At 33.3% G+C, this 21,936-nt stretch overlaps 1 protein-coding gene across 2 annotated transcripts in view; it reads left to right on the top strand.

The window, feature by feature from the left end:
* Alk (Anaplastic lymphoma kinase) overlaps nt 1-21,244 on the top strand; it is a 200,383-nt gene extending 179,139 nt beyond the window's left edge. The window contains exons 21-22 of one of the 2 annotated variants that reach the window (XM_072534740.1): nt 5,012-5,212; nt 17,497-21,244. In XM_072534740.1, coding sequence (XP_072390841.1) covers nt 5,012-5,212; nt 17,497-17,793 — 498 coding nt within the window. In that variant the 3' untranslated portion in view covers nt 17,794-21,244. The remainder of the gene's footprint in view (nt 1-5,011; nt 5,213-17,496) is intronic. The other variant, XM_072534741.1, reaches the window with a different exon arrangement.
* The last annotated feature ends 692 nt before the right edge of the window (nt 21,245-21,936 follow it).

A 21,936-nucleotide genomic window follows, 5' to 3' on the forward strand; every position in this document is an offset into this window, starting at 1 on the left:
CAGACATAAGCGAAAAGTAAAAAATTAAAACAATATCTGTCAATAAAAGATGTAATAAACAAACAGAAAAAAAACGGGTGTGGCAGTCCAGTGGGAGTGCCGATAGAAGTTATACTTCTATACACGCGTTCGTCGTTACAAATTTATATGGAAGTCAATCTGCACAATCATTACATATGTAATGCTATAGGTAAGAGAGAGCAGAAAGAGAAAAAGAATTAGGTATACAGGTATATGGTGCATCGTTTGCTGTATATAAACATTTAACCTGTAATAGGAGTACAGTAAGTAAATAAAGGATTGAATCAATATTTTGATGAAAATACATATTTTTATTATCATATATGTATAAAAGAAATAGAAATAAAAAAAAATTTTTACACGTACTCTGCAGTAAAATTCATTGTTTATTTTGTTATTAATATAAAAATACAATACAATACACTGCAACATAATTCAATATAATAATACAATACAAATTAAAATGCAATATTCATAAGTATTTTACATGTTTAATTTACCATAACAATATTAATAAAAAAAATATTGTTTGGTGATACAACTGAAATACAATATTTAATTGTTATTTGTTGTGTATATAAGTACACATTTGAACTTTCTTGAGATATTTACAAGTTTTAATTTATAATTTAACATGCCTAACGAGGCTTGTTAAGTTGAACGCGCGTATAGAAGTATAACTTCAAAAACCAACAACTCGGATTATGTTGTAAATTTTCATTTTATTTTAAAATTTAGCATTTTTGCGTATATTACATATATTTAATAAAATGAACGTGGGGTTTTTAAATACCTTTTTCAAAAATAAAAAAGTAAATTCATATTGGGATTCGTACTAATTGCCAATTAGACATGACACAAACGTATTTTAAAATTGACAGTTCTCGGTCATACAGTGATTTATTGAGATTATAATATATATTATTATAATTATGAACATTTAATAAATAATACAAAACATATCACCTAAATAATAATATTAATAAATATTATATTACATATATGTATATATATATATATATATATATATATATATATATATATATATATATATATATGTACATATATATATAATATATATATACATATATATAATATTATATATATAGATATATATATATATATATATATATATATATATATATATATATATATATATATATATATATATATTAATGTGATATTAAAAGTCTGCGCCAAGCAATTAATTAGCTAATTAATTAATTAATAAGGTCCAAAGCATACCGGAATAATAAAAAACATATATGATACAACATTATATATTGAAATACAATTCACACTCAAATATCTTCAATAAAAAATATCTCATATAATGATTATTAAAAATTTTGTTCTAAATACGTACGTGAACCTTCAAAAAATTAATGATATATATACAATATAAATTAAAATTTCAAATCAAAATTGTTGTTATAAATCTCCTGATCAAAATATTCCTATCTTTTCTAAAGCAATTATCGAATGGTCAAAATTTAAATGTTATAAATGTCATCCAATTATTAAAAATATTGAATTGTGTTTAAATTTTTAACACCTCTCGTTTTATTAATAATTTCATCTAAATACAATGTTGGATTTCTACAATTATCAGTTCGACTATTGTATTAAAGTGCGACAAAAAGAGTTAATAGTAACACATTGTAGGTTAAATTTTCATATCTATACTTTGGAAGAGATTTCTATAGCAGCACATATTAAATATGGCTCTTTACGAAATAGCCGTCACAGTAAATAATTGGAAGAGTCCACTTACGTCACGATCGGAGTAGTTATACAACATGTAAACTTTTATTTTATACTCACGGTACATCAATCTTATTGAATTCTATAGAATTAATAAATAAATAATAAAATTACTTTATTCAATTTAAAAAATAATATTTGAGTTTTAAAAATACAGAAAAGTACTACTTTATAGTATGAAGCTTTGCGCTAGTCTACAGTATAGCCTGCTAGGCCACTTTTTTAAAACTTTTTGAAGAAATATTCTGCTAAGCGAGAATACATTTAAATTATCGGGCGACATCCCTCATGGCAAAGCCTGCTTCATGCTTTGTGACTGGGCAAATTCTAATAAGCCAATTCTGCCCTGTTAAGAATAGAAGTCGTAACTGACAAAATCCCTATTTTGAGATATTCGATGTTTTAGATTTGATTAATTGCCATCAACTGTAATGACTCATTAAAAATCTTGTTACGACATAGCAATATATTTTTTGAGTACAAATTTAATGAGTGCGTGCAATTTTCTTTCAAAGTATTTGAAATTAGACTTTTGATAGATACGACATTTAATCTTAACAAATCATAAAAATAAGGTAAAAGTAAAAAGTCTTATCTTATTCAAAGTTATAGTTTATTGAGATAAACAAAATAACAAAGTCATAATCAGTTTTTTTAATCATCTAAAGCTCCAGGTTCCATTGAAGTTGATAAATTATTCCAAAACGTTTGTCTGCTTTTAAGAATGTGTCCACACAGTTTGGATATATGTAATTAGTTGTTTTCTTTCAGTCGTTATGCCTCTAGGAATAGATTTGGGTGAAGGTTTTGTCATTCCCTGTTTTGCAATTTTTGCATTTAGAATGTTTACTTCACTTTCTGTCTCTGAGGTGAAGCTGGTTTTGTACGAAAAAGTACATTTACCTTTAGAAAAGTTTATTTGAACTATTTGATTTAGGTATGGCCTGTGATTAATTTTATTCAGTTTATATGCAGAAGTACCGTCTTGCCATTCAAAAAAGTCAACTAATTCCATAACAATTACTTTAGCATTACTTGCTGCATTTGCTACTGCATCTGAAAAGTCTTTAAAATTGTATATTTTACCCATTTGCTTCATGGAGCGTTCCACTTGGTGGTGGAATGAGTCCGCAGCCATGAAGGTATGGCCATGGTCAAAATACTTAATACTTAATTTTTCAAGTGCGATATCCTCAGAGTTTACAATAAACGTAACAAAATAAAACATTTATAATTAATATAATATTTTATTACCTTTTGCAAATCCGCTGAAACTACTATGGATATATCGTCCCAGTTACTTTTTGCATACGAGTCAGTTTGATATTCTGATCTGGCAGCGTGTATTTATTTTGATGTACACCAAAATTGGTGCATTCCTCACAATTATCCACCAATGTATCCTTTTGTGAGATGTGGATTTTGAATGTAAGTCAAATGATTCACACAACCAACACTCTTCGTGTCCTAATTTTACAATTAAAATATTTAAAGTTGCGACAACTTCTCGATATAAATAATACGAAAATTTTATATTTGGATATTTTTCAATAAAATTCTGGTACATCATTTTTATTGTGATGGGAAGATAACATCGTTCTGGTGCGTGTTCCCGACGGTAGTGTGGTTCTATGGGTTTGAAAGATTCTATATGTTCTTTAATAATATTTCGATCTATTTTAATTTTTCTGTCTTTCCTTGTTTATTCCTGTTGACCGTCACTTTTGCATTTATTTTAGTAAGGGTATCTCTAATAACTCTGTCATTTTTCTTTTCATATCCCTGCGTTTTCATAAAAACTATTTTGCAGACAATTTGCTTGCATCCGTCATTGTCTTTAAGAAAATATAAAAAACTTTTCTACCTTCTAGTCACAACACTAGCTGTGGTTTTCCGTTTGGTTACTTGTTCAGATGCGTTATTAAAAATAAAATTTGTCTGTTCGTCTTTTTGCAATTTCCAAAATTCTCCATTTATTTCTGTTCGTCTCGCTTCTGTAATTTTTTCGGAACATCTTCTCTTGCAAAAGATACAAGATGGTTTTACACCATGTTTAGCAATTGTGGCTGTTAATTTTCTTTTTTTTTTTCTCTCTTATTGCTAGGCTCTCTCTACATTTCTTTCGTTTACGTATTTCCCCTGTTTTAGTTAAATTGTCTTTTTCCGCCCTTTCAACAGATACATATATTATATCTACCAAGATTTTTTGAATAAAAAGGAGACGGGTTTCCTTGCCATCTTCGTCACCTTTGGAATCAGATTCTTCAGGAACAACATTTGCAGCTCTCAAAGTTATATCACTAATAATCTTCACTTTATTTAAACCTTTTCTGTTTAATTTCGGTTCCTCAATTTCTTCCGTCGCTGAATCTGACAAAATAAAATCGGGATGATTATCATGCTGAAGTTTAGATTTCTTCACGACACGTAGTCGTAAACTATGTATTTTCTTCCTTTGTTGGTTATTTAAAATATGCAGCATTTTAAATGCTCTGCTATTTCTGTCCATTGTTACTGGCTCAGTTAATAAACTTTAATGTTAACACACTTAAAGACACTATAAAAATAAGATTAATACTAGTAAATAACTGAAAATCAGATACGCCGAATAACGCTTACAACCGTTTAATTTTTAGGTTAAGAAACTAAAAAGGCGGGAACACTATGAATGATTAGGTTAGATCTTCCTGTTGTTAGAATATTTTGTCGAAACTACACAGTTGTTAAGCAAATCTGTCGTAACTACAAATCGTCTTGTGAAGATACGACTAAAAATGTTAACAAATGGAGATTCGACAAATTGGCTTAACCTAAACTGTAAAAATGCAGATCTGACAAAATTTTAAAGTGGCATAACTTATTTTTAAACAGCAGATAGAACTTTCATTCTTAACATATAAGTAGATTATTTGGCTATCAATGTGTTGGCGTTATAACCTACGACTTCTATTCTTAACAGAATTACGCTATAATTAAAATTAGAGATAGCCAATAACTCGGTACGTTAGAAAAATATTTGTACTTATGTAAAACATTCACGAAAGATTATGTAGGTATGTAATATATTTAACATATTTTCAAATATTTCCTCTTAAAATTAAAACTTTTTTATTAACTCTTTAATCTATGAAATTTTGTTCATCTCTAACACATTTTAATCCACTTCCAAAAAAACCACTTAGGACGTGGCAACCACCAAAAGCATTGTTTTTTGTTTTTCTTTAAGGTCATACCTGCATCCTCCGACTATCTAATACCAAATCACATAAACCCCACCACTCCTGACCAAATTGAATCGACTTCTTCAGTCGAAAAATTATTACCGGATAATTCGGACAATTGGGAAACCTCATTTATTATGCCACACTCGAGGTCAACGCAGCCCTTGCTCTTGGATAATATAAAGGAAGATGAGGCTGCTACATCTGTAAGTTGATATCTTAAATGTGTATGGTATAGAAGTATGTATTTAGGTATATAAGTAAAAAAGTGAATTAATTTTAAGTAATTTTACAAAAGATAACGTTTGGAGGTATTGTTACTAATCTAAATTTATTTTCGATATATATATATATATATATATATATATATATATATATATATATATATATATATATATATATATATATATATATATATATATATATATATATATACAATAAATGGGTATATAGATAATTTTTCATATAAAAGTTATAAATAAAAATTAAAACTTCATTGAGGCGATGCATACTAAACTACAGTTATTTTGCCAAATTATGTGAGTATACAGTAGAAATTCAATTCGACTAAGTTGGTATGGACATGTAGTGCGTAGCGGCGAGAACTCCGTGGCAAAAACAGCGATGCTGTTAAGTCATAAAGGACGCTGATCATGGTAGTCCAATCAATTAGAGACAAAATAGAATACTACCTCCGATTACTAACCTAATGCATCAATTTTGAAGAAATTTTAAGAATGAGCTCTACTTTTCTCCTAATTCAAAGTTTAGCCTATGTTAATACACTTCTCCAAGAAATTAACGCACCACTTTGAAATATTAAAATATTTTATTAGCATTAATAAAAATTTCCATTGTAATGTTATATTTTGCAAGTCCCTTGTATATGCTATTCGTACACTCTATATTTATTCACTGTGTTTTATCGCTATAGTTTTTTCTGCAACAAAATAAAAAGAAGCAAAAAATTTACTAATTCTATAAATATACTAATTTCCAAGTATTCACGAATTTTATTCGACTACTGTTTAATTGTTAATTATTGTTAATTGTGTTTATTATGGAGCGTCAATCACGTAATTTAACCCGAGATAAATGTGCCCAAGCAGTGATTTTGTCGGAGGAAGGTTGGAGTTACCGAAGAATTGGTCGTCAGTTTAATGTATCCCACACATTCGTCTCACGGGTGTTAGAAAGATTCCTCGAAACAGGGGATCATACTCGCAGACCAGGGCAAGGACGAAAGCGGGTAACTACCCCTATTCAAGATCGATTTTTAAGAATTTCTGCTCTTCGACAACGTTTTGTAACACATCGAAGTCTACAAATTCAGCTTCGAGACGTACATGCCTTACAAATTAGTACTGAAACTGTTCGCCAGTGACTTAGGGAAGACAACTTAACACCTAGGATTGCCGCCCAAGGTCCTCTATTAACTGCAGAGCATCGAAGGGGGAGACTACATTTTGCCAGAGAACACGTTAATTGGTTAGATGCTGACTGGGAACGAGTGCTATTTACTGATGAATCCCGATTTCGTTTGTACAATAACGACAGACGTGTTCGTGTGTTACGACGACCCAACGAACGATATGCTCAGTGTAACTTCTCACACCACATTTTTTGGTGGAGGATCCGTTATGGTGTGGGGTGGTATTTCTTTGACCGCACATCACGGACCTAGTGATCATACAAAATGGAACTGTTACAGCTGAAAGGTACATATTGGAGTTTCTGGAGCAACATGTATTACCATTCGCTTCTTATATCGGTGAACATTTCTTACTAATGCAAGATAAGGCCAGACCTCACGCTTCACAGATCGTCAGAAATTATCTAAAAGAGGTAGAAATTAATACTATGGAATGGCCAGCACATAGTCCGGATTTAAATCATATTGAAAATCTCTGGAATATCCTTGGTACGCGATTGAGAGCAACACGGACACAACCAAACAACTTACACGAAGTGGGAGAGAGGCTGATCCAGATTTGGAGAGAACTAGACCAAAATGAAATACGGCAATTAATTTTAAGTATGGACCAACGATGTGAGACTGTTTTATATGTAGTAGAGGTGAAAAACACTCGTTATTAAGACTTTTTTTATATTTTAGTTTACTTTTCTTATCACTATTTTTTTAGAATTTTCCGTTTTGTTTTTTTTTTCTCTTGTACTTCAACATTTTCTGATGATTAGACAAATTGTTATAGTTACTAATAAAATGTAGAATAAATCTGCTAAAGTTTTATTTTTTATTCTTTGCCTGTTTACAAATAAAATTGATTTATTGAAGTGGTGCGTTAATTTCTTGGAGAAGTGTATATGTTTATTATTTTCTTGGGGTGAAAATTACCCCATATTGTCAAAATTGAATAAGACTAGTTTTAACGTAAATCAAAGTACTTTTTAGGCTTTAATAGTGTAATATTATTATTAATCTAATTTATTGTTTTTTATTTATTATTAAAGGTTCTATTTATAACACTTACAAATTTATTAAAGTCTTTATTACTAATTTAATTCAATTATATAATTTATCTACATTTATTATAATACGTGCGTTACATTTTAAAAACTCGACGCGATGTCCAAAAACGAACTCTCCTGTTTACCACAAAATTCCTCTTATAAAATGCCGTTAGTTCCGAAATCCCCGCGATCTCCCATCGAAGAGTCCAGAAGGTAGCTCATACTGGTTTTATTCGGCCTGCTTCTGGAAATTTCAAGTCGTGGGTGACTCATCAGAATTCAGATAAACAGGTTTTTCAACTGAGCGCCGAAATAACTAGTATAGAAAAGAATTAGTCTTAATATATTTACAGTTTTATACGCTATAATATTTATCGTAACATTGCCCCCCTGTTAAAAGATGGTTCCTCCTGGAACCTTGTCGGGACTGAAACTGGAACGGTATGCTGGTATCGGCAACTGGACCCTCTTTTACAACTTCCAGTTATATAAAAATGACAAGGAACGGTTTTCTCTCCGCACCAGTAACTATGCAGATTGCAACAGACTAACACCTGTACTTCGGTGTCTTTAAAGATCTCCTCCACCATACTTCGAATAATCCTCCAATCTAATTGGCGGAATTCTAACTTTGGCATGGCTAACTTTTGCATGTCGGACTCTAGTAACGTGCTCTCTTAACTGAAGTAAGGCTTGCTATATATCTCGGTAGGTAGGTTGGTCACGGGCAGTGTCTTTTGTTACCAGGTAGAAAAGGTAACGTGATGTATCTTGGAGTTTCAAGGCTTTTCCGGGAGCTGGAACTTGGCATTGAAGTTCTGCAACTCGACCGAACTTTCTTCGAAATACGGATGCCAACCCCGGTGCGTCTTTGATACTGGCCGGGATGGTAAGAACCAGCGAGTAGTCATCGATAAGCGCGAATAGATCTGGCTTTTCTTCAGTGGTAACACCATGTCTTGCTTTACCGGTACCTCCATAGGCACCCATAAATTCCTCAAACGTGAGGTCAGACACATCTTGGACTTGGTTTACTTCCACTTCTTCATCTACGTCGTGGTCACCTTCAAAAGATGCCAGCCGGTTATGGTGTACTATCATCGACTTTCCCCTCGGAATCTTGCTTATTCGGTAGATGACATCGTTGATCTTCTCCATAATGAGGTATGGACCTTCCCAAAACTGCTGCAATTTGAGAGAACAACCTTTTCGCTTCTTGGGATTATAGAGCTAGACTTTGTCGTTCTTCTTAAAGCAACTCTTTTCGGCTCGTATATCGTAACGTTTCTTCATTCGGTCGCTAGCGATCTGAAGGTGGGAACGGACCAACTCATGTACATCGTCCATTCTTCTTCGTAATTCGATCACATAATCTTCACCTGCTACATCTTCTCCAGGTCGACACCCAAATTCTAGATCATAAGGTAGTCGCATTTCGCGTCCGAATAGAACTCTGGCTGGTGTCTGGCCTATTGATTCGTTAATAGCAGATCTGTAGGCCATTGTGAAAAATGGAAGATATTGGTCCCAGTCTCGCTGATGATCGGACACCATCTTTGTTAAATACTTGCCAACTGTCCTATTCATTCGTTCTACCATACCATCTTATTGCGGATGATACGCTGTAGTTCTTGTTTTCTTTATGCCTAGTCTATTACATATTCCTTGGAATAGATCGCTTTCGAAGTTCCTGCCTTTGTCACTATGGATCTCCAAAGACACTCCAAATCGGCTGATATATTCTTGGATCAACTTATCTGCAACGGTGGCGGCCTTCTCGTCTGGAAGTGCGTAAAGCTCGACCCACTTTGTGAAGTAATCCATTACTAGAATGTACTTGCCTCCATTTTCACTTTCTGGAAGTGGCCCAGTGATGTCCAAAGCTATTCTTTCAAACGGGCTTCCAATATTATATTGTCTCATAGGAGCTCTCCTTTTTCGGTAAGGCCCGTTACTCGTAGCACAAATAGTACATTTCTTACACCAGTCTTTTACGTCGTCAGAACTGTTCATCCAATGAAACCGTTCCCGAATTCGCTGAAGGGTTTTCTTTACACCAAAATGCCCTCCTGATGGACTGTCGTGTAACTGACGAAGTACTTCGGCTATTCTGCTCTTTGGGATCACCAACTGCCTTCTCTTCTCTGAACCGTCATCATTTGCCAGGACTCGTTTGAGCAAGCCATCTTCCAGGATAAATGAGTTCCATTGGGTCCAATACGTGTTAATTACTGAACATATGTTTGATATTTCTTGCCTAGGTGGTCGACGGTTTTCCTCTTGCCATTTTCGAATTTTCTGTACAACTGGATCTCTCTCTTGTTCTTCCCTTATCTTGGTAGGCGTCCAGTTGTCTTTGACCATCGTTGTTCTTAGCACTGCTGCTTCCTTGGATTCCGTTTTGTTGCAGTGCACTCTGCTGGGCATGGCCTTCTGAAAAAAGAATCAGCGTTTGTGTGGCTAACTCCGGCCCGGTGCTTAATCTTAAAATCGTATTCTTGGAGTCGTTCTATCCACCTGGCTATCTGACCCTCTGGATTCTTAAACTGCATCAACCACTTAAGGGCGGCATGGTCGGTTCGGATTAAAAAGTTTCTGCCATAGAGGTATTGATAGAAGTGCTCTTCTGATTTCACTACTGCTAGAAGTTATCTTCTCGTGACGCAATAATTCCGCTCAGGTTTTGAAACAACTTTACTAAAATATCCAAGGACTCGTTTCTGTCCTCCTTGAATCTGAGACAGCACTCCTCCAATTCCCACATTACTTGCATCTGTATCTAAGATAAACTCTCCTTCTGGCAGTGGATACCCTAAAATTGGTGCTGTTATTAAATACTTTTTCAAGGTCTCAAAGGTATTTTGGCAGTCTGTATCTCAGCGGTAATCTCTTGCTTCCTCTGTAAGTCGCGTTAATGGCTTAGCGATATCTGCAAACTTCTTAACAAACCTCCGGTAGTAAGTACATAGTCCAAGAAAACTTCTCACTTGATGTTTGTCGCAATGTCTCACTGTCACAATTGGACAGCTTTAAGTCGATTAAAAACGTTTTCTAAATTCTTCAGATGGTCTTCAAATGTCTCCTCCAAGACGATTATGTCATCCAGGTAAACCAGGCATGTTTTCCAAGATAAACCTCTCAACACATTTTCCATAAGCCTCTTAAATGTCGCAGGAGCATTACAGAGTCCAAATGGCATAACGTTGAATTGCCACAATCCAGGTCCTGTGGTGGTGGCTGTCTTTTCTTTATCTACTGGGTCCATTTCTACCTGCCAGTATCCAGACTTCAGATCCAAAGTAGAAAACAATTTAGTTCCAGACAATGTGTCCAATGTATCGTCGATCCGAGGCAGTGGATAACTATCTTTCTTGGTAACGTTGTTCAGCAAACGATAATCCACACAAAACCTCGTCGTTCCGTCTTTCTTCTTAACCAGGACCATCGGAGAAACCCATGGGCTCGTAGAAGGTTCTATCACCCCGTCTTTCTTCATTTCCTGAACAATCGTTTCAGCTTCCTCTCTTTTCGCCTGTGGTAATCGTCGAGCTGTTTGACGAATTGGCTTAGCATTACCAGTATCAATTTTATGCTTAACAACGGTTGTTCTTCCCGTCTTTCCTCCTTTTGTATGATTGGAATCGACATTTACCGATACTCATTTTAAAGGTCTTTTCAAGGACTATAAAAAGTGTTGTCAGCGTTATATCCGTAAAATCGATCATTTTTGTGTTATTGTTGAATGCACCGATTCCAGCATTCAGAAAAAAACTTCTCCTTTCACCAACTCGTTTTGTAGTGGAACTAGCAGATTTTTGAAAAAAAAATTCTTTTTTTTTCATAAGCTATAAAAATGACTTACACTTTTTTTCGTTAGATGCATTGTTTTTAAGGTTTTCGCACAAAACCGTCCAAAAAGGTATAGCAAGTTTTCAAACACGAATGACTCAAAAATTATTGAGATTTAAAAAAAAATATATACAACATTTTTTGTTTATAATTAGGTCCTTTAACGACTACTAGGGTGACTTTAACCAAAAAAACTGCTACCGCGAAAAGGTGTTGGAACCACACTCAAATAAGAGCATATTTTATTTTTGCATAAGATAGACTTTGTTTTTTGAGCTATCTCCTACTTATTGTGAAAATATCAAGTAAATTGATGCATTGGACGGAATTTGGAGTCAAATACCCTTATCCACCGGACTATGAGGGCGGCCTGAGATTCGTTGGTTTGATAGACACGAAGACCGCGAATGTTACGCGAGATGACGCCGTGATTCAAATCATTTATTAGTCCTCCAGAGAGGACTAATCAATGCAGCGGTTCCTTTAATGGTGCAGGACTAACGCTAGAAAGATGAGGACGATGACAATAAAAATTAATTATCGGAGTCACATTAATTCAAGCTCGGTATTAATTGAAAAAGGAGCCAAAACATAAGACACATGTGCAAGGTCCAGGACCTTAATCAATTTCAAGGAATCAAGGAATCAACACATTAACGAAATGGAAACAGGAAGAGTGGTGATATTGGCTCTATATAAATTACCAGTATGATATCGGAGACCGGGCCATCACCGAGAAGTTAGAGTGATGGTCGAAGCATGGATGAAGATAAAACAATGAATGAAGAAAAGAAATTGATGCGAGCGTGTTTACTAACTGAATCAAGGAAAGTGTATGCCATAGGTGACTAGCTTTTTGAAAACAAATGGACTTTCAATCAAAGCAGTATTATTAATGGATAATGTGTCTTCACACCATGGAGAAGATATTTATGTGGACGAAACTATTGTATAGATTTTCATGTCTAATCAAACTAAATAGTACATGGAAAATCTTGGAAAAATTAGAACTCTTTAGTTTTTTCTCAGCTAACACATTATTTAAAGCTAAGATATAAAAATATTAAACAGAGTCAGGAGCTATATATATATATATATATATATATATATATATATATATATATATATATGAAAATTACTTAGTTCTCGGGAAGAACCGCGTTGAGCATTTATTACTCGACGTTTCGGCACCCATTTTGGAGCCATTATCAAGAGTGATACGGTTCGGTTCGAGTTCGGGGTCTCAATCTGCCTACTCCCCTCACTCGAGACGTACCAGTATCGTGTTCTATATTGCAAGAACTGTCTCTCGGTACTGAGGTCTCAATCTGCCTACTCCTCAGTGTCGAGTGACAACCTGTCTTATCCTGTGTCGCTGCTTTTATACTCGCTGTATGCGCGGGAATGGCATGGGCTGACGTGGTCTGAACTGACGTGGCCTGGGCGGTGTGGGCGGGAGGTCGCTGAAGCAGGGGTCGCCATGTTGCCGTCAATCGTTTCGCGTCATCGCGCGTGTTCAAGCTGTTAGGCCGTTTTTCGATTTCGATAGCTTCACGAATGATTCTCGATTTTAAGGAGTGGATGGGGGCGATGGTTTTTGCTTTTTCGAAATCTATTTTGTGGCCTGTTTGAATATGATGTTGGGCTAGGGCTGAAGTAGTATCGGAATGTTTGACAGATATAGAATGTTCGTAAATACGGTTATGGATTCGTCGGTTTTTCTGTCCGATGTATGTACGTGGGCAACTGGAACAGGGTATCTCGTAGACACCATGGTCTTCATTAGGGATTTGGTCTTTTACGGATCTGACGAGATTGGATAACTTGGAGTGAGTAGTGAAGATGGTTTTGATATTTAGAGGAAGAAGAGTTCTACTGATTTTATCAGTGACACCTTTAATAAAAGGTAGAAAGATTTTGGGTTGGTCCGGCGGCAAGGTTTCTTTTTTGGATGGAATGGGGTTTAGATGTTTTTGAATGCTCTTATTGATTTGGGTTTTGTGGTAGCCGTTTTGTAAGAGTGTTTGCCTTATTGAATTAATTTCGGATGACCTATGATTGTTGTCGCTAAGTCTTATGGAACGAGAAATGAGAGTGTTGACAACTGAATTGAGTTGGGCGGGGTGATGATGTGACTGGGCATTAAGAGAGATCCCGAGAACTAAGTAATTTTCATTCATCTGACCGCGGAAATTTATCCGAACATATATATATATATATATATATATATATATATATATATATATATATATATATATATATATATATATATATATATATATATATGTATATATATATGTTTGTTTTGAGGTTTCCGCGGGAGCTATATGTGCTGTCACTATTTTTCCGGGTTTGACTCCGCGTTGTAAAATGCTGTACAGTACTAATCGAGTAACGACGAGAAGTAGATCCACCAGGCTTGAGAATGCCAAGTGAGACCTTGCCGAAACGTCGCCAAAACAATGGTTTTCAAGAAAACCAGCATTTTACAACGCGGAGTCAAACCCGGAAAAATAGTGACAGCATATATATATATATATATATATATATATATATATATATATATATATATATATATATATATATATATATATATAATATATATATATATATATATAAGAAATACTGGATATTATTTACTGTCGATATAAACAAACAACACAGTTTATTAGGGCTGCAGTCAGTAGGTTTGGCCGGGATGTTATAGAAACACTCTTTTGACTTTTGGTCGAGCTTTCGGAATTCTTTTATTCCTTCTTCAAGACACTGTAATTAGAAGAAAGTGTAAATATTTACAACATATCTCAAATTGTCATTACAACTTACTAGTCGTTGAGATTATTTATATAAAGCTACGACACTCAATATTAAAAACACATATATAAAATATAACATGTAAAATAATGGACAAAATACACTATTAAATCTTTTAATGGTGTGTTTTGACTGATCCATAGAGAACAAAAAACAGAAAAAAAAACAAAAATAATGTGATTAAAAAGTAATTAGGAGTTCTTGCTATTATATTAATGGAAGTAGTATATTAAACCTATCTTGATAGTATGCAACATGTTTTGTATGCAGGTGTATTATGGTGTGTATATGTAAAGGTAAATCTTTATTTTATTTTTGATGTTTTGTCAGTAAGTAACAATAAATGTTGCTCAATTTATCTATGTCTGACTTTTTATTTATACAAGACGTATTAGATTTTATGAAACACATTTCCAAGAAAACACGTTTTGAATGGTTTTTTCCTTAGCCAAAATACAGGAGTCTTCGAAATTAAATTCATGTTTTAAAGTTAATGCATGTTCTGTGAGCGCACGTGCGTTTATCTTTTTGGTTTTTATGTCGCTGCGATGTGATATTACTCTATTGTGAAAATTACGAGATGATTCTCCGATATACACGTGTTTACAATTGACACACAGTATAGAATAAACAACATTCGATGACTCCTGTATTGTGAAAGGATCCTTTGTCTTTGTGGGAAAGGATACTTTTTAATCACATTATTTTTGTTTTTTTCTGTTCTCTATGGATCAGTCAAAACACACCATTAAAAGATTTAATGGTGTATTTTGTCCATTATTTTACATGTTATATTTTATATGTGTGTTTTTAATATTGAGTGTCGTAGCTTTATATAAATAATCTCAACGACTAGTAAGTTGTAATGACAATTTGAGATATGTTGTAAATATTTACACTTTATTCTAATTACAGTGTCTTGAAGAAGGAATAAAAGAATTCCGAAAGCTCGACCAAAAGTCAAAAGAGTGTTTCTATAACATCCCGGCCAAACCTACTGACTGCAGCCCTAATAAACTATGTTGTTTGTATATATATATATATATATATATATATATATATATATATATATATATATATATATATATATATATATATATATATATATTGCAGATCTCATGGGTTGATCAAGTAACCAATTCTGGAGGTTTCAGCAGAATTGAAAAAGAACCTGAAGCGCTTGTCACAATAAAAAAAGGAAACTAGATTCCTTTGGATATATCATGAGAAATAATGAGAGATTTGGTTTGCTTCAATTGGTTATTAAAAAGAAAGTTTTCTCAAAAGATTCTCGAACACAAATCATCGTCGTCTCAAGATGCAACCGTTATATGGGCTACGTCGAAATAAGCATGTTTGGTACAATAATTATGCCTTCTTAGTGAAATTAACCAGAAAAAATAATTCAGTTTCAGAAAAGACTTAGAAATAAAGGAAGCTTTCTTCCTAATGATAACATTACTACAAAGATTATAGGAAGTACACTAATTTACGTCTGATTTATAGATTTTAAGCTGCTAAGGCGTTAGGTAGAATCCAACACGAGAGGCTGTTTGATTATCTAGAGCTAATGGGAATAGATGATAGAGATCTAAGGCTTGAACAAAATTTATATTGAAAAAAAAATGTTTTTGTAGTCAACCAATGACGCTAAGAAGCAGAACTATTCCACCGTTTCTATAGTTTCTTGTTGCACCTCTGTTATTTTGTTTCATTTCTGATACAGCCGGCATATATTTAGTTTTCTGGAAGTTAATCAGAAGTCTGATGTTGGAACCCCAGATTGAACAGCGTGCATGCATGATAGCGCATCTCCCTGGCGAAGTCCTCTTAGTTGTAAATGGTTCTGAAAGATCCCCTTGTACTCGCACTTTACATTCAACTTTTCTCATTGTTATTTTAATTGATTCTACCAATTCTTTTGGTATGCCAAATTCGAGTATACCCGAATATAATTGGAGTATGTCAACAGTATCGTACGCTGCCTTAAAATCTACAAAGATGTAATGGCAGTTTATGTCATACTCCGTCGTTTTTTTCCAATATTTGTCTGATGGATAATATGTGATTAATGGTAAATCTGTTTTTCAAAAAGGCGATCTTGCCATACCTGCGTTAATAGTTTTTGAAAGAGGGTTACAAATGTTTGACAGCCACATTTAAATATTTCTGCGGGTAGGTTATCTGCTCCGGGTGACTTGTTTCTGGCTAGAGTCTAAGGTGCTTCATTCATTTCTTCCAAAGTTGGTAACATTGGTAGCTCAGCCTCCTTCTGTTCTAGGTCTAGATCGTCTCCACCTTCAGCTCTACTTTCTCAATTACGTAGCGTACTAAATTGTTCCTGCCACCTTTTCAGTACTTCTACTTTGTTGTTCAGAAGGATTTCATTATGAAGCTTGACTTGGTTCGCTTGTTGCGTGAAAACTCTTCTTTTTGTGTTAACTTTATTGATTTGTTGCTGCTTTTTCTGTTAGTGCTTTTGTTTTTCCTGTCTTCTCTTTACTTGATATTCTTCAACACAGCTTCTAATCCTTCTGTTGATCATTTTTAGATACGCGTCATTCATCTCTTTGGTTATTCGTTTGCATTCCTCATCAAACCAGTTGTTTTGCTGCCCTTTGAGTACTTCATTCAATACATCATCTGCGGTCTTTTGTAGCGTGGTTTCTAAACATCCTGAATTTGTGTTAAATTCAGTGGGATCTACTGTACTTCTTGATATAATATATGTGTAATATATTTTATTACCATTAATTTAAATTATTTATTAACATTAGAAAACAATGAGTTTTTATATAGATTATTGTATAAACATGTTTTAGATATTAAACTCAAATTGTAATTGTAAATATAGAGTAAGTATTTCTTTGTAATTTGTTAGAATATAAAAAAAATAATAAAAAAAGAAAATTAAAAAATAAATAAAAAAAATAAAATAAAAATATATAAGAAATAAATAATAATTAAAAAAAAATAAAAAAAAATAAAATAAAAATAAAAATGAGGAACAGTCCACAGTAAAGTAGCTATTGAATTAAGTAGATAGCTGCAGAAGAGTTTGCTGCGGAACTCTGAGGACCTCATCACCTATTTTATATATAAATAACTAAAAAGCACCTAATAGAGAAAAAACTAGAAACAAATTACAAAAAAAAAGACTATGTATTAGAGATCAATACTACTTGGTCATATATTTAGGATAAGATTGTATAAGAAACAATGACTAATGAAAAAATGGGTAAAAATTGTAAGATTGGCGAATGGATTTAGTGTCCGCAGTCATATAAACCCAAACAAACAACAATATATTTTATTATTTGAAAAGAAATAGATTAAAATATTATGTTTCATTTAGGTGGAGAAACTACTTTCAATCGACAACACCACATCAAATACAAAAGTATCTCCGATGTCACTACCAGGAAACATCATGTCGCAGACTAATCACAATAATAACACTAATAACGACTACAGTCTTAAATCAGGTGTTTCTTTGGATGCTGCTGCTTTAGCCAAACAAGCTATGTCACCACAAGGTAATAAATATGCCAACATCACCACAGGAGACGCACCAACGAGTAATGGGATATTACAGAATGATGCATTCGCTAATCATATAGGTGGTACACAGAAAACGGAGATAAATTGTTAAGTTTGAGCTTAGACAGATGATTTTTAGTTCTAAATATATTAAAATAAATATTCTACTATTTTGGCCCACAACTGCACTATTATTAAAATGTCTTCTATTCCTGACCAAATATGTTGTTAAAATCATGTAGTTTAGTTTTGGATTAAATTGCTAATAAGTGATTACCAACAATTTTTCTATACGACTATACGTCGTTTCTGTTGTGACTTTTGACATGAAATCTGTCAATTTGACGTGACATATTAACTATTAAAGAAATGGTCTTAGTTTTATTTTAGTAGATACAAAAAATGCTCTCTTTAATTGTCACGTGCATGATTAGGTTAAACAATCTTTAAATTACTACATGTTAATTGCTAACAAAGCTTTATTTGTTTTAAATTTTACTTTAAATTATTGTTCAGGTTTAAAAATTTCCAAGTAAGACCTTGTTTAGAAGACATTTGCCTATATATTTCAAAATAGTTTAACTTCTGAAGACTGTTTAACTTGCTTCTATAGAAGCAAAATATTGTATTAACAAATTTGTAAGTTAAATTCGAATTCTTTAATATATTTAGAACTGAAAATTCATTGGGCTTATCAGGGCATATCGATGTGTAAATTGAGTAAAGTTTCTAGATTTTTTACATCAGCACCAATACATGTTCTGAAACATTTTGGAAAAAAATCTGTTTTGTACAGACTGTAAAGTTAGTAAAATATAGGGTAAGGAATTTTTCTAATCGGAGAAATTTTGTACAGATAATGTAGTTAGATTCTGATTCTGGGAGAAGTTAAAGAATTAAAATTCGGCTCGAAAGGAAATTGTTATCAAATTAGTTTTTACAAAATAACAACACAAAGTGGGCATTAAAAATTTAATAATGTATTATGGAATTACTAAAATAAAAAAAAATTGACAACAAATTATATTAGCAACTTTTTAAATTTTATTTAAATAATAAAAGGCAAACCTATTTATTATTTTTCTATCTTAGTTTATTGCACAGAAATCTTCTTCTTCTTTTAGTTAATAAATCATTATTGTCTGCTATCTCAAAGATTGAAGATTTTTTTTTATACTCTGTATATTCTATAACCCTGTTAAGAATGTAGTAAAAGCTATGTGATTAAATAGAAAGAAATGATGGAAAGAAAAATAGGAGTAAGGACAAGCCAAGACTTACGTGAAATATTGTAGACGAAGAGGCTAAGTACATAGATTGAAGTGGTAAATGGGCAACGCAACGGTTGAAAATAGACAGGAATGACCGGAAAAACGACTTAGGAAAGGTCAAAGCTTATCTGGCTGTAGTACTGCAGATGATAATGAAGAAAATAAATATATTATATATAATATATTTAAATGAATACCTAACATCATTTACGTATTCACCAGGTAAAATTGGGCGGTAATTTATAAGAATGCTCTAAAATAAATAAAGAAGTGGTCCAATATCACCTATTATTTCATAGAAGATCTATAAATTAAGCAAATTCCAATCTCAATAGGTAATATTTAAGATTTACCGCTAAAAAATATTTTCAATCGGCTATTTTGGGAATTATTATTGTATTATTGTAAGGGTCAGTTTCATAAGTGAATTCCAATTAGCAGCAACCTATGTGATATTTAGAAAATGATAGTTTCACTTAAAAATCATTAAAATAAGTAGGATTAGGAATAATTTCAACAACACAGAACGATCACCAGTAGGTATAATAAAAACAACATAGCGAATAAATTTACTTGAAGATTATATTAGTAGCAAAGAGTATAAAAGAAAATGGGTATAAAAAGAGGTGCAAATAAAGTTAGGCAATGAAATAACAAAAACAATCACCGCAACAAAAAGCCTCAAATAGGGATATAGTCTATCACCTACACTTTTTAGCATATATATATATATATATATATATATATATATATATATATATATATATATATATATATATATATATATATATATATGAGCATACCAGTACAAGAGAATATATTACCTTCACTACTTTTTGCAGACGACTAAGTCCTTTTTGCACAAGACAGGGATGATATGCAATATATAATAAGGAAATTAAAGTAAGAAAAAGGGCTATGGGGACTCAAGATAAATATGTGTAAGATCGCATACTACTTATGTATTGGATCCGAGGTTGCAGATTTGAACTTAAGTTTAGAAGAAGAGACTATTAAGAGTTGTAAGACTTTTAGGTATTTGGGGTCAATAATAAGCCGAGATGGTACTTGTATGAAAGATACGAGTATAGAAATAAAAATAACGCGGAGAAAACAAGCTACGAAAACACTTCATGGAGTGATATGGAACAACACTTTAACCAAAGAAAACAAAAAAAGGATCTTTCATGAATATTATCCTATATGAAGCGGAAGTATGGCTAATGACAACATTAATACGAAATAAAATAAGAACAATTGAACTGGACTTTATGAGAAGATATCTATAAATCACCAGAGCGGATAAAGTAAGACTATAGTAAATATGAAACAGAATAGAAGTTGGAAAACAGAGCCCTGTAGTAATACGGGCATCAACAAAGAATGCCAGAGTACAGGTGGCCGAAAAGAATATTTCGCTGGGATCTACCGGGAAGAAAACGGAACGAAGACCTGCTATAAGATGGAAAACGTACATAGGAAATGCTATGACAGACAGAGACCTCAGAGGCAGTGTCTGTGAAAATAGAGTGCTGGGGAGGACGAAAACGGCGAACTCATAATGGGAAAAAGCCGAAGAAGAAAAGAAGGGTTGACATTAAGAAAGGTCAGACTATCACTGTATTAAACATGATTACATCAAGAAGAAAAGTACAAAAGAGGTAAAAGTGAAGTGGTAATGTCATGGGATATTTGGACGTTAATAGTAATGCAATAGAAGCTACGCATATTCACATTGTAGATTATATTTATATAAAGGGGTCATTCATATCTTAGACCTTTCCCGACTACCACATAAACGATCATTTGCGAATACCCCTGAGATATTTTTCAGGCTTTCGGCTAGGTTTAAACGTATGTTATAAATCATCTTTTGGCTTGATGGTTACTGCAACGAGTACATGAACTTTTACCTGACTGCGTCGTCGCTCATACTCGCTGTTTGGACCTGTTTTTGGTTCTTTTTGACCTCCATTGCCAATAATTTAATTACCTTTTAGTAGTTCCTTTTTATCTTCGGAACTACCGTCTGTTACTTGATCAAGTTTTATAGTTCGTGATAATTTAGTCTGGGTTATTCCACTTTATTGTTTGCTTTGTTTGTTTGTTCCTGGTCTACTTTTTCCCCACGAGAAGCTAGGCAATGGATGGTTATTTTCGGTAGAGTCCCGCATGTCTGGAGGAGGCTAATGAAATCTGGCTGTCACCTAAAATCCGTAGTTAAGTCATACTGATCTCGCAGAATTAGTGTCCACAATCGAGCATGACAAGTCCCTCCACTATGATAAGATATCATAGCTCATATCTCATATATATATATATATATATATATATATATATATATATATATATATATATACATATATATATATATATACATATATATATATATATATATACATATATATATATATATACATATATATATATATATATATATATATATATATATATATATATATATATATACATATATATATATGTTCGGATAAGTTTCCGCGGTCAGATAAATGAAAATTACTGAATTCTCGGGAAGAACCGCGTTGAGAATTTAAAACTCGACGTTTCGGCACCCATTTTGAAGCCATTATCAAGAGGGATACGGTTCGGTTCGAGTTCGGGGTCTCAATCTGCCTACTCCCCTCACTCGAGACGTACCAGTATCGTGTTCTATATTGCAAGAACTGTCTCTCGGCACTGAGGTCTCAATCTGCCTACTCCCCAGTGTCGAGTGACAACCGGTCTTACCCTGTGTGGCTGCTTTTATACTCGCTGTATGCGCGGGAACGGTATGCGCTGACGTGGTCTGAACTGACGTGGCCTGAGCGGTGTGGTCGGGAGGTCGCTGAAGAAGGGGTCGCCATGTTGCCGGCAATCGTTTCGCGTCATCGCGCGTGTTCAAGCTGTGAGGCCGTTTTTCGATTTCGATAGCTTCACGAATGATTCTCGCTTTTAATGAGCGGATGGGAGCGATGGTTTTTGCT

Source organism: Diabrotica undecimpunctata, chromosome 6 (genome assembly GCF_040954645.1).
Source record: "Diabrotica undecimpunctata isolate CICGRU chromosome 6, icDiaUnde3, whole genome shotgun sequence".
NCBI lineage: Eukaryota > Metazoa > Arthropoda > Insecta > Coleoptera > Chrysomelidae > Diabrotica > Diabrotica undecimpunctata.